Source organism: Syngnathus scovelli, chromosome 13 (genome assembly GCF_024217435.2).
Source record: "Syngnathus scovelli strain Florida chromosome 13, RoL_Ssco_1.2, whole genome shotgun sequence".
NCBI classification, from domain to species: domain Eukaryota; kingdom Metazoa; phylum Chordata; class Actinopteri; order Syngnathiformes; family Syngnathidae; genus Syngnathus; species Syngnathus scovelli.
Window position 1 is genome coordinate 11,394,356 of NC_090859.1, and position 13,482 is coordinate 11,407,837.

Below are 13,482 nucleotides of genomic sequence, written 5' to 3' on the forward strand. Positions count from 1 at the left end.
AGGTCAACTTTTCAAATAGCGCTGACATTTGTCTCACGACTTCCGGGTAGCGCTCACCTGTTACACCTGCGTTACAGCGCAGACTCAGCCGCGTCCTTAGACTACACCTGCTGCCATGATGACTGAAGAGCTGACCGATTTAACCGCACCCAAACCTGCCGTGGAAGTTCAAAGCGTGGCGATGAGCCCCACGGAGCAGCCAATATTCACCGTGCTCGGGGCTGACCCCTCCGCAGCCCCGGGGAAGAAGCCAAACGGCGGGGCTAAGTCACCTCCAGCGACCGCTGTAATGGCCACCACCTCCGACACTGAGTCTGGGATCTTCTCCGGGGAGAGCGAAACGTGCGTGGAGCACGAGTGCGAGCTGGACTGGTTCTGCGTGACCGAGTTGAAGCTAATTTGCTCCCAATGCACCATAGTCGGCTCCTGCCACGGACACTCCGTGACGCCCCTGGAGAACAGAGTCACTGCAGTCCGGGTCAGTCTTGGTCGTCGTGCGCTCCTCCTCGACACCTTGTAACAAAACGGATAAGGGTTAGAAAATGGATGGATTAATAATTTATCATGCTGTACTCAATTACATATAATTATTTTATTGTTATAAAAATGACAAGATGATCGTTTACCCGAAAATACCTGATTTAATTCCTAAAAGTCATCTAAAAGTTTCCATTTCCACAATACTTGCAGACATTTCTGTGAGGGGTGTGACTTGACATTTCTTCGTGCAATGTTTTTTAGTACGCTTAACGTCAAAGGTTATGGACATTGGTTGTGAGCACATACCAAAGAAACCAAGAGGCCGTGGCCAGCCGGGTGTGTATTGTGTAGAATTTGTTGACATATCTCAGAGCCCAATAACTCAACATCCAAATCCTTTGAAGGTTGTGTGACGTGTCCATCAAGTTTTTTGAAAGCACCCTTGACTAATTCTTCTCCCACGACAGGATTTTCTTGTTGGTTTTCCAGCTCATTCATTTTTTTCTCCTACCCTTCCAACCAGAATCATCTTGTGGACGTGTGTGAAAAAATGCAGCTGCAGGCGCAGAGGATGGAAAAGTTCATCGAGCACACACTTAAAGCCAAGGAGCAAAAGCTTCAGGTGGGAGATGTGTGTATTTTATTGCGTTATTGTTCTCCTTGTTCACGCGTGGAACTGGTTTAGGTGGCAGCGAGCGTGGCTCGGGAGCGGGTGGTGGCTCGGGTCAGCGCCGCCCGCGAAGCCCTGGAAGAGGAGGAGCAGCGCCTCCTGGAGGAGGTCCAACGGGAGGAGGAGCGTGTGGAGCAGTGCCTCCTCACCCAGAGGGCTCACTGGGGCCAGGCCATGACCAGCCTGACTGGCACACGTTCCCGCTTAGTGCACACCCTCACACACTCTTCCGATGCACAGCTGGTGGTGGGTCTCGTTATTTTTTTAAATAATATTATGAAATCATGATGTAATTGTTGTATCTCTGTCTTCAGATGAGCATTCAGGAGATTGCTGAAAGGTAAGGCAAGGCAACATGCCTTTTACATTAGAAGATGCTGATGTCCGTTCTTTATTTCAGAGTGGAGGAGGCCGACGGAGTGGGCCAGCCATGCGATACGGAACAGCTCAATATGAAGCCAGGATGTAGCGACAGCACCCTGCTGAGGGGAATGTGGGCCACAGCCATGCTACACGGGCCAAAGGGTTGGTCCAGTGCGTTACCCACACAGGGGGTCTACGGTTTATGACGGTCCCAAGTGTGACATTTTCAAAGGTATCAGATATTTGAACACTAACGGTGGAGCGACACAAGTAGACATATAACATTTGCAGGCATATATTCTTTGTCCTCTGCAAAGAATGACAAATCTTACTGGTTTATTACTGAGCTGCTCAGAAGCAAGCACATTGGGGTAACGTCCTAGACCGTAGACCGTCAAAATTGACCCACATTGGCTCTTTGGTGACATCCAATCCTTGTGTTTGCAGTTTACGCATTGTCCTCTTTAAAGTTTGACGAGCGCACCGCTAACCACCTCCTGTCGCTCTCTGACGACCGCTGCACTTTGACCTACCTCCACAAGAAACCTCGCCAACCTCTGCCTTACGACCCCGCCCGCTTCGACTGCTGGCCCAACGCCCTAGGCTCCCTGTCCTTGTCCTCCGGCACCCATAGCTGGGTGGTGGAGGTTGGCCAGAGCGCTGCTTTCAAGGTGGGCATCTGCTACGTGGGCCTGCAGCGGAAAGGCTCCGGGGACCTGGCCCGGCTGGGACACAACGACCAATCGTGGGTGCTGTCCCACTACGACGGTGAGTACTCTTTCTTGCACGCGGGAGAGAAGGTGCTGCTACGAATGGCGACAAGACCCCAGAGGGTCGGCATCCTGCTGGACTGGTCCAGTCACACACTGCTGTTTTACGAGCCCGAATCCGCCACCATTTTGCACTGTGTTACACATCACTTCGCCGCCCCTTTGTTGCCCGCGTTTGCCGTGACTGACCAACATATAACTATATTACATTGACAACAACAAACTACTTCTTAACATGAAAAATGTGAATGTCTGTTTGGCCACTATTCAGACAGTAAAAGCAATTCTAAAATTGTTTATAATGGCTGTTAAATCAAGTGCACTGACCGTTGAGTTAAAACCCTGGACGGCAACAGTGGTGGTCTTCTACCATCTATCGACTCAGGATTTAAACTCACACCACCACCTCATCACTGGCTAGGAAGTCAAGTGCAGAAGTTGGGCTACCAACTTTACTTTGGTGCACAACCTGACATCTGTGAGCACAAAACACAATCATACGTATGTTTTGTCTCCTTTGTTCTTCTACTCTGTCTATTGGCAGTTAGCAAAGTAGCTCCATTGCAACAAAGCAAATGGGAAGTGAGCGTGTCGCCATCTAGTGGTGAGCTAGAAAATAGGCACTATTAGTCCTGTCTAATAGAAAAGTAGTGCTTTGATGTCGCCTTGACCTCTGCACAAAATTCTAAACATAATGGGGATAAATAATTCCTGTCGTTTTTGTGATGCAACAGGGATCTGTAACTATCATGAATATGCAAAAGATTACCATTATTGTAGCTTCAGATTGAAGAGTAAGGTTTTAATTGCTATTGGATGATACAGTAACATCTTATCACTTGACTGCTTTTTTATGATTACTTTTTTATATAATCTACCCATTGCCAATGATCTTTACACTGTATTTTTGTATTTGGAATAAATGAATGATTGTCATGTCGTTTGCAGCATCCTTCCTTTCTTTATCCATCTCAATTATGGTTATATGAGCAATATTAAACTACCCAAAGTTGGTCATTTGACGCAAAATAAACCTGGAAGCGGGTTTAAATTATTATTTAAAAATAGAAAGACACTTTTAAAACAGTCCCGAAAAGAATAAGTCTTCAGGCATTTTTTTTGTGAGTGAAAGTAAACAGCCACAAGAGGGCAGCATTGCCACACGGTCGAGACCAAGTAAAGGCTATGGTGGAGTAGGAGAATCATTTCCTTCTTGGTCATAAATCAATAAAAATCTATATACAAAATACACTATCAGCTTATCAAGTTTTTTTCAAATGTTTCAAGTTACCGAATGCTAAGTGAGCATGTACGGGGGCGGCTGGATGTTAAGTTCTCTTCTCAGATCGTCCAGGCTCTGTTCCCATCGCCTCTCGTAAAAAACACAGAGGACGCAACGGGCCTGCCGGCCATTCCAAACCGCCCACGGGCCAAAGGATGTGACCAGTGACTGCAGACGACTGGGAAGAGGTTGTAAAAAGAAACAATGTGACAAATCAGCATGGTTCCCGACACACACCCGGATGTTGCGTAAATAAATGAACAATTAACAATGAGTGATGAAACAATACCTGGCGTTGAGCCGAAGAGGTCCCAACAAAGCTCCAAGGGCGCACATGGGGAGCCCGGTTTGAGCTGCTTCGAACCATTTCACTGCCACTTCACCTGAGGATGTTTTGTATTTTAGAATGTAGTGGAAATTCCGTTGTGATTATTCACTGTTATTGCTCACCGAGCATGTTGGTGGGCATTCCCAGCAAGGTGTGGAGCAGGTCGTGGACCTCTCTGTATCTTTGCATGACGTAGGCCAGTTCCTCGTCATCCACGAACTTCACGTCGGCCCTCGAGTCTGGCGTCACGTGCTGAGGAGGCAATAAAACCGTCTCTCAAATGTCATCTGTGAATTAACCTGAGAATTAACTCACATTGTCGTCAAGGAAACGGAGGTATTCCCGACCAAACGATCCCTCGGGTAAGGAGGCCATCTTTTGCAAATCAAGTGTTGACAGACGGATCCTGGGCCTTTCCCTGGAGTTTAGCAACGACAAAAAGCAAAATTCTTCTCTAGGACCGGAAGATGAGGTTTGGGGCGATGTCGCTGTGCCGACTCACGTGAGAATCGTGTATCCCTCAGGGTCGTTTCTCATGCGGTCCCTGAGGTTTAGCAAGGCCAGGTGGCCTGTCGTTTCTCCGAGAACTGCGACCATGTCTGTGGGGGAGTTTTCAGTTTCGTTATCACTCGGTTAACCTCTAACCCTGAAATGTTAATCTCAGTTTCGATAGCAGATTCCTCTTCCTGATTGCTGCAGACTTCCTGTCAAATGATTAAGTCTGAAACACTTTAAATCACTAATTGGATTGTGAAACATTTGGCTGGCACATTTAAACTTTGGTTTGTAGAATGCAAACGACTCACTCATTAACTCTTAATTCACTCCAGTTTAATAAAGAAACCTAATAAAATGTCAAATCTGAATAAATGTGTACAAATAAAAAGTCTACACACCCCTGTTCAAATACCAGGTTTTTCAAAACCTTTTCTGCCATTAATCTGACCTATGTATAACCGCAATAAAAAAAATGATTAAAATGACAGAGCCAATGGTTGCACAAGTGTGCACACCCACACAAAACGGCCACAAATCAAAACCCCCAACAGTAAGGCTGACAAACAAGGTGGTCTCCATGCTGCCCAGAGCCGAATCTATTTAGTGAAAACGAAACCTGACTGAAAAACAGAAAATATGATGAAATGAAAGTTGATGAGGGCTTGCTAATTCTACAGTAAACATGATGAAAGGAAAGAGGATGAGGGCTTGATAATCCCACAACTGCCGAGACCAACGGTCGTCCTTGATGAAACTTTCAGGTTGACTGTGCGTGGGTGTCACCTTCTTTTGTTTCTTTTTATCTACAAAGAAAAGGGAAACAGATAACCCAGGTCCAATCTTCTCACCGTGCCTATAGGGGTCCTGCAGCGCTGCCACCCCCGAGCCGACCGCCAGCAAAGCCTTCTGAATCGGAGAGGTAAGGATGTGACCGGGATAGAGTTCTTCATGGTAACGACTATCTGTCAACTTGCTCCTGCGATTCGCTGCAGACCAAAAAAAATTTGACAATTTTCACATATTATACAAATAACACATATGCAGACATGAATTGCACCAAACAATTATTAAACAGCAAAACCTGTTTCTTGTTAAAGTTCCATTAGAAATCACCGATCATGTTTGTAGAGCATTGCAAATTAACTAATAGAGTAAAGAAGTGTTAACCTGGCTAAGTTAAGGTGGACTCACCAGCTTCAAGTCTGCACTGTCCTATCGCCCTGAGAGCAAGAATTTGACTTCCACCGTGTCATTTACACTCGAACAGTTTGTTAATTATTTTTAAATGTTGACCGTCATAAAAATAATCTATAACGCTTTAACACGTCAGCGATGAAAATTCATACCATTAGTGATCACTGCAGAGTGGACGCGACGAAGCGATTTAGCTACTCGCGCTAACATGATTTTGACGTTTTTGCGCATGCGTAGTCTGCTTCTTTTACTAAGGAGGGTCAATGCACTTTCGTGTTACTTTTTTGCGCATTAATATATTGGCATCCACAATTTGAACACCACCTCCACCTCTCAAAATACCAATGATTAAGAAAAAATAAAAAAGTATTTTAACGCTGATTTAATGGTCGCAACAAGAAGTTTAACAAAAGTTAATAATATGACGTTTCACGGAAGTCCAGTACAGTACTCGTCAACGACGACGCTACAGTGCTTGTACATTAGCAAAAAACATTTTAATAGGTGATCCTAAACATATACACTGCCTAATCCTTCGTTTATCAACAGAAGACTAAATATGTTGAGTCTTTCAAAATGTTCCGTTGAGGGAGTGGAGTGACGTGGGTGTGGGTGGACTTATCAAAGTCGTTAACAGGGACTGCGTTTTTTGCAAACTAAGTGTGTGCGTCGGTTAAAAGTGAGCTACCCCGACGACTAGGTGAGTAAACTAGCATTTTTGGTTTCATTTTTGACAGCAAAGCATGGTTACAGCAGAGCAGCAGCACGGTACAAATATGCAGCTAGAGAGAGAGAGGGACTTTGAACTGTTAGACTGTTGGCAAGGCTATCAAGTTATTGTTTTGTCATTTCCCCTCTGAAAGTTGTTTGGACTGATTGTATTAGTGACTAGTTTACTTTGGTGAAAACACACTTGCATCCTGGTTATATGCTTTGTAATATGGTTGTACTTATTGTGTAGCTTCGTCCGTTTATCAATTGCTAACTGGCCTTTATCCTTATGTTGTAAAACTGCCCTTCAGCATTTTACATCTAGATCAAAGTGTTCTAAAGGTTTCTCTAGATCGGTTACGTTGTAATAACACATTTTACTAGCGGTGGATATGCAGTAGCATTGTCAAAGTCAGTGTTAAGGCAATGCTGCTTCTTAAATATTTGAAATAAATGCTAACTTTAATTACAATCCAATAACAAACGGACTGGTGCATAGAGAAATTCAGAAATTTGTTATAACGTCTTCAAAGAATTCTGCTATTTCAAAGGGTGCATTTTGAATTAATATCAGCATGACATCTTTTTTTTTGAGCAAATATATTTTTATTGGGGAAGTTCTGAATAGGAGGATACCCAGTATATACTTCCTATTTGACAGCTGCTGTGGAACAATCATTTTATTGTTTTACTGACGTAACTTCCTCTTCTTTGAAACTTTGATCTTCTCTTAATTCTTAAACTTAATTGATGAAGTTTTTCAAACAATGGCAAAAAAACACACACCCTGTTTTAAAAGTAACACTCCTCAATCATAATCATCATAATTTGTATAATTTGTTTTATGTATTTCATCATTGCCAAACTATAAGTTAGTTAATCATAAGTCACACCTCATGCAAATACGCCTTTGTAGGTGTGTAAAGCCCAGATAGCCCTTTTTTTTAAATTTTTATTTTACATATATATGCATGATCTCATGCATGATGACCTTTGCTGGCTTACTGGAAAGAGCACACTCATACACACACTTCATTCAAATCATTTTAAAACAAATGATCACGTTATGACTGTTTAGTACCGCTGGAAATTTCCAATTCATCACCCCCGCTATTTTAACAGCCACATTTCTAACACTCAATAACAAATGGAATTTTTAGCATACGCCGTGGGCCGCAAATGGCCCCCGAGCGGTAGTTTGGAAACCACTAACCTATGCAGTTCTTTTCTGCAGCCTGCATGGTGGCGCTCACAGCTAACAGTAGACTGTTTTGCTTTTGCAAAATCATTTGGTAATGCTCTTAATTAAGCATTCCAAGCTGATAACCACAATTGCGATGTACTTTTGAGTTTCGTAGGAGGTTGTTAAAACATTCTTGTCATTGCGATTAAGACAAAAGAACCTTGGAATGGCGGAAGACTTAGACACTGTACTGCTTGTGCTACTTTTACGCCATTAATCTACTTTTTATTGTTGTGAACAGTGTCTGTCCTGGACAAGCACCAATTTGATGGAGAAGAATGTCCCGAATATGGATGGAGAGCATCATTTCGTTACCAGGCATTCCCCACAACGTGCTGTCGGTGCCTATGGAAAATAAATACAAATGTCAGCAGTGTCTCCAGGTCCTCAGGAAGCCCGTCCAGGCTCAGTGCGGCCACCGCTTCTGCGTACACTGCTTCAAGCAGCTCACCAGGTAGACCCCAATTCAAATGAAATCCTCACACATCTCTGTCGGAATTTCTTATCTCATGCAGACTCATATGTCTCATGACAGGGTTTTGTAATGTCACTGACTCACAATGATGTGGATATTACTCAGAGTCAAGTTTAATGTGGTCCGCTTTTTTTTTTGTTTCAGTCTCACTTCAATATTCCAAACTATAATAAAATGAAATATCAATTAATATCAAACATGACCTCTTGGGGTTCACTTCAAATCTATTTCGGTATTGCTGTATGTATTACACAATATTGACATTTTTATTTAAAAATTTGACAAAAAAAGAGTCTTCCAGTGGCCGTGCTTTATATAGCTTTCCTCTGGGGGTCCCCACGACAGCTGCTGGTTGACCTCTGAACCCCGAGTCTGCCTTGCAGACCCTACACAGTCTATTAATTGTTGCTTCCTGATTGTCACCAGCTGTAGCTCTACCTTCTAGCGCCAGTAAGTCGAAATTCCTGAAGCCAGACTCCGATATCCCGCACAAACTTGACCAGTGCCCCACCTTGGTCACAATTGAAATATATACATGGAATAACAGCAAAATAAAAATATACAAGAGTAACGTGGGACTTGCTTGTTCCGCTTCTGATAATGGTTTGATCACTTATTTATTTCCCTATTTTTTTGGGGCACATCTCATTTCACCATTTCTAAAATAATTTCTGTTCCTTCTTAATTGTTGTTTCTTTAACTTTAGTTGTTCATAACTATTAAATTGGCAAACCTATTTTTATTTTTTTTAGTTCGGGCCCAAAGCCATGCGAAGCCTGCCGTGAGGAGAAGATCTACGAGGAGCCCACCTCCATCCTCAACATCGACGATGTAAGTGAGAAACGTCCCTCGTTGTTATGCCGACATGTTTTCACTTTTTTTGCTCACCTTCTTCCAGGCTTTTCCAGACAACGCGGCCAGTCGAGAAATAGCCAGCCTGCCCGCGCAGTGTTTGAACCCAGGTTGCGCCTGGAAAGGATCCATCAAAGAATACGAGGTTAGGATTGATATTAAAAAAAAAAAGAAAAAAAACACAACATTTTATTGTATTTGAGCACAAAGCTGCTCTGTTTTGAGCTGCTTCTTCACGTGCTTGAACGCCTTCATTTCTTAGAACAGGAAGTGAAACTTAACATGCTTGTCTGGAAAGTCCCGCTTTTAACTGGCACAACAGCTTACTGGGAAAGTACCAGCGCTGAAAAGAAGGGGTGGGGAAACACAACTGGGGATTACTAAATATCCTGCTGATAGGAGGTCATTGTAGTTTTTTGGGGAATAATCACAGGAATTGATCTGAAGGCCTTATTTAATTTGTCGTTGGTCTTGCGCAAGTTGCTTGCAATTGTGGGTTTTGTGGGAGGAAGTTGGGTGTGTGCAAACGTGTTAGGCAAGTTGTGTGACAGTGTGAAACCGCTGCCCTTTGCTCTTTTGGGAAATGCGGGTTTCAACGATGTAATCATTTAGAAGAAATGTTGATCATTGACAATCTGATTTGGTAATAGAGGTTCTTCTCGGGGGGGGGGGGGATTTACACACTTTGAAATGCGAATATCTGAATGTCGCGAGCAAATAAAATAAAATAGGCTTAAATTGTAAAATAAAAGATGTCATGATCGAAATTCCTGCCCCAGATTGCAACAGATATTGATTTTAGAACTGATTACTCAACGCTTCACCAATGTTCCGCTATGCTGTTACATGACAAACGTTTTCCTTATCGACTTCCTCTTTGGGATTCCTTCTAGATTGTCTTTCCATTTGGTGTTATTTTATTCCATTTGCTAAAAAAAAATAATACATACTCATGTTTCCCCATATTCTAACTTTTCGTGTCTCGTGAATGTCATTTCTTACCAGAGGTGTCAAATCCTGGTCTTGGTTTTTAGTTTTTAGTTTGGTAAAGCTCGTCGTGTCGCTGTCGGTTGATCAGAAGCACCTGTGGCAGGGTTTCTTCTTTCTGGACCTCTTTTTGACACTTACTGAGGAAGTGTCGTGAAATGAAGTCACACTTTGACGGTCCACTTTTTTTTTTTCATTCACTTCTATTTTCCTCAAAAATGAGAAATAGCGGGCCTACCTGCGACGATGGCTTCTGTGGCAGCGGCAGTTACTTGAGAGCACTGCTTCCTCTTTGATAAGCCCCGCCTCCCCCTCTTGGCCCCGCCTCTTATTATTTTCTTATCATATCAAATATGTCCAACATAGACATACCATTTCAGTTAATATTAAAAAGCTATCAAATAAAAGTTTATTCACTTGTATAGGTTGAGGATTTTTAACAAAGATTCCTCTGAAATATCGGTTTAAATATATGCTTAGTTTAAAAAAAATATTTTAGTTGTACGTTGACGTAAGATAGCGTGCCACTCTAATGATACCCAATCTGTTGTTGTAAGAAAAGTACATTGTGTTGACTGGAATGCATGTATTCATTTTGCATTTGTGAGTGTTAAAGGTGTGTGCAAGTTTGTTTGTTGGCATAGCAGCTAAAGTGAATTAGTTATGGGTGAATGCTTTTATTGTATTCATTCTATTTAAAAAAATGCCAGCCATTTTGGCCACACCTGCGATCCATCCAGATCATTGCATTCTCAGTGGATGATGTTTCGCCACTTGAACCGTGCAATGCTCAGATCGGATGTCCATGTTGGGTCAAATCAAGTAGTGTTAAATAACAGAAAATGATATTGTTTGAACTCAAATACCTGACAAAGTTTGTCTGGGTGTTTTCAGACGCAGCATGAAGGCTCTTGCGAAATGGAGCGCGTGCAGTGCGAGGCCTGCAAGGACTTCTTGTTGCGCTCGGAGATGGAGAAACACTGCGAGAGGGAGTGCGAGGCCCGAATTCTCCACTGCAAATACTGCAAAGTGTCTTGCAGCTTTAAAGACATCAAGGTGAGTCTCCATCGGTTGGCGTGCTGCGGACGGTGAATAAACATTGTGACTTTCTTTTTTCCCAGGCTCACGATGACGTTTGCCCCAAGTTCCCCATGCAGTGCAAAGACTGTGGCAGAAAGAAGATCCCGAGAGAAAGGGTGACTAGCGTGTTGAAAATGAAAGAAATGTTAGAAGGATGCTTTCGGACTGATCTAATCCACCACAAATCTTTGTTTCATCTCCAGTACAACCTTCACCTTCGATTGTGCAATAAGCCCAAGTGTTCCTGTCCTTTTATTGAACTGGGCTGCAAATATGAAGTGAGTCCCTCACTAGCTAGTTTCAGCCATCGACTTTAATATGAATGGACTTCAGCGTCTTAATTTCTTTTCCCAACTTTTCTACGCCAAATTTCTAGAATAACAGCGGCAAGCTGAGTGACCATGAGAAAAATAGCACCGCCGAGCACCTGCGCTTGGTGCTTCGCCAGGTTCTGTCGGTGGCCCCGCCTCAAGCAGAGGCCTTGCCTCAAGCAGAGGCCCTGCTCCTCAGCGATTGCCAGGAGGATTCAGGTCTGGGCCTGTACAGGGCTCCTGAGGAGGGAGCCTCGTCCCATGAGCCCACCACAGACCTAGATAAGAAGGTCAGGCCACCGACGTCGCTCTGCAACACGGCTGATGTTCATAATCTTCCTGTTTTTATATAATGACTTCACACGGATCAATGCCCATAATTGTGTTCCACTTGGGTCCAGATGAACGCCCTGGAGAACATCGTGTGCGTTCTGAACCGTGAGGTAGAGCGGAGCGCCGTGACGCTGGAGGCCTTCTCGCAGCAGCACCGTCTGGACCAGGACAAGCTGGAGAACCTGAACAACAAGGTTCAGCAGCTCGAGCGGTCCTTGGCAATGCGCGACTTGCAGCTGTCCGAGACGGAGCAGCTGGTGCGAGAGCTTCAGTTCTGCACCTACGACGGCATTTTTGTCTGGAAGATCTCAGACTTTGCTCGCCGTAGGGTCGACGCCGTGGCGGGTCGGACGCCTACCATGTTCTCACCGGGTGAGAACTTCAAATCCTAACCTTACTGTTTGCATGCGAGCAGAACTTGTTTTTCCTCAGCTGTCAAACCTCAAAGTTGTTTCTCACTTTGGCTCAACGGTTGCCACGTTAGCGTCTTAAATGAGGAATTTCCAGCAGCGCCCCTCCCACCTCCGTGTCCTTCGGGGAGCATTCCAGAGGCATCGTTTATCATGTTTCATCTTGTCTGTCATCAGCATTCTACTCCAGCAAGTATGGCTACAAAATGTGCCTGCGTTTGTACCTGAACGGCGACGGCACGGGGCGGGGGACGCACCTGTCGCTCTTCTTCGTGGTCATGCGGGGGCGCTGCGACGCGCTGCTCAAGTGGCCTTTTAGCCAGAAGGTAGGATCGTCGAAGGACTTCCAAGCTTCTCAATTCTTGACAAGTCTCCAGTTTGTATTTCACCAAAGCACACGGCCTTTTAAAAGCTAGTTAGCTTAATGCTAACATTATGCAAAACAGCTAATACAGGCTACTAAAACGGTAACTTAATAATAATATTCTATTTATAAGAAACATGAAACTTACTTCTTAGTCCCGACTATCCCAGAAACCAAACGACTTGGGTCGATGTTGTCCTTCAGGTGACGCTGATGCTGCTGGACCAGAACAACCGCGAGCACATCATCGACGCCTTCCGCCCGGACATCTCGTCCACGTCCTTCCAGCGGCCTGTGAGCGAGATGAACATCGCCAGCGGCTGTCCGCTCTTTTGCCCGCTGGGGAAGCTGGCCGGGAAGAGTCCGTACCTGCGCGACGACACCATCTTCATCAAGGCCATCGTGGACCTGACAGGCTTGTAAGGTGAAGACTGTGGAAGTTGGCACCAAAAAAAGCACCACTCATACCTATATAGAATATTAGCATATATACACACAGCTAATGGAAAAAAAAGCTGTTAGATAAGCCTATATAAGATTATCATAATACTGTAATAATACATACACATAGTATTTGCTTGGCTTAAACAATGTAATATCTGTTCAGTGCTGTTTGGCAAAGTCGTATTACATATTCCTATGGCCGCTAACAAGAACCAATGCATGAGCTGTAATTAAATCATATACACATTGTTAAATGTCACACCCAATTGTGTACATCAAACAATGATTATTATTATATATCTTTTTTAATAGATAAAATACAGCTGTAATATTAGAAAAAAAGTCAATTTTGAAGCTTTTTTTTTTTACATAATTCAATATATACATATTATACATAACAGGATATATATATGAGATCATATGTATATTTTATATCATATAAAAACTCAAATATAATCATTATGTGGCTCATGTATTGGCTCGTACTACCCACCGCCTTGTAAACTTTATTACTTGTATCAAGTAATAAGGTATATCCATTTATCTATGTATTATTATTATTCAATCAGTGACTCTCTTCGCTATATGTATCTGAGTCTACAAGTTAAAAGCATTCATATCAATAATAAATGAAAATGTCAAAGGTCAACTTGTGTCTGTGTCATGAAGCAACACATCATCACCAGA

General features: G+C 43.4%; 3 protein-coding genes across 3 annotated transcripts; 2 read left to right on the forward strand and 1 right to left on the reverse strand.

Annotated features, from left to right (window-relative positions):
• The first annotated feature begins 26 nt into the window (after positions 1-26).
• bspry (B-box and SPRY domain containing) lies at positions 27-3,223 on the forward strand. The gene is made up of 6 exons (XM_049738858.2): positions 27-478; positions 1,004-1,102; positions 1,166-1,396; positions 1,465-1,490; positions 1,551-1,675; positions 1,961-3,223. Exons 1-6 carry the CDS (start codon positions 116-118, stop codon positions 2,494-2,496), a joined length of 1,380 nt encoding a protein of 459 aa, XP_049594815.1. The 5' UTR covers positions 27-115; the 3' UTR covers positions 2,497-3,223.
• On the reverse strand, positions 3,065-6,092 carry coq4 (coenzyme Q4 homolog (S. cerevisiae)). Its single transcript, XM_049738863.2, has 7 exons — positions 5,738-6,092; positions 5,240-5,377; positions 4,396-4,492; positions 4,209-4,311; positions 4,016-4,145; positions 3,855-3,948; positions 3,065-3,743 (listed from the first exon to the last, which is right to left on the reverse strand). Exons 1-7 carry the CDS (start codon positions 5,814-5,816, stop codon positions 3,581-3,583), a joined length of 804 nt encoding a protein of 267 aa, XP_049594820.1. The 5' UTR covers positions 5,817-6,092; the 3' UTR covers positions 3,065-3,580.
• A 1,725-nt stretch (positions 6,093-7,817) lies between these two features.
• Positions 7,818-13,444, forward strand: traf2b (Tnf receptor-associated factor 2b). Its single transcript, XM_049738857.1, has 10 exons — positions 7,818-7,993; positions 8,767-8,845; positions 8,913-9,011; positions 10,748-10,909; positions 10,975-11,049; positions 11,137-11,211; positions 11,310-11,534; positions 11,646-11,949; positions 12,165-12,313; positions 12,556-13,444. The coding sequence occupies exons 1-10, from the start codon at positions 7,818-7,820 to the stop codon at positions 12,772-12,774; spliced, it is 1,563 nt and encodes a 520-aa protein (XP_049594814.1). The 3' UTR covers positions 12,775-13,444.
• Positions 13,445-13,482: the final 38 nt, after the last annotated feature.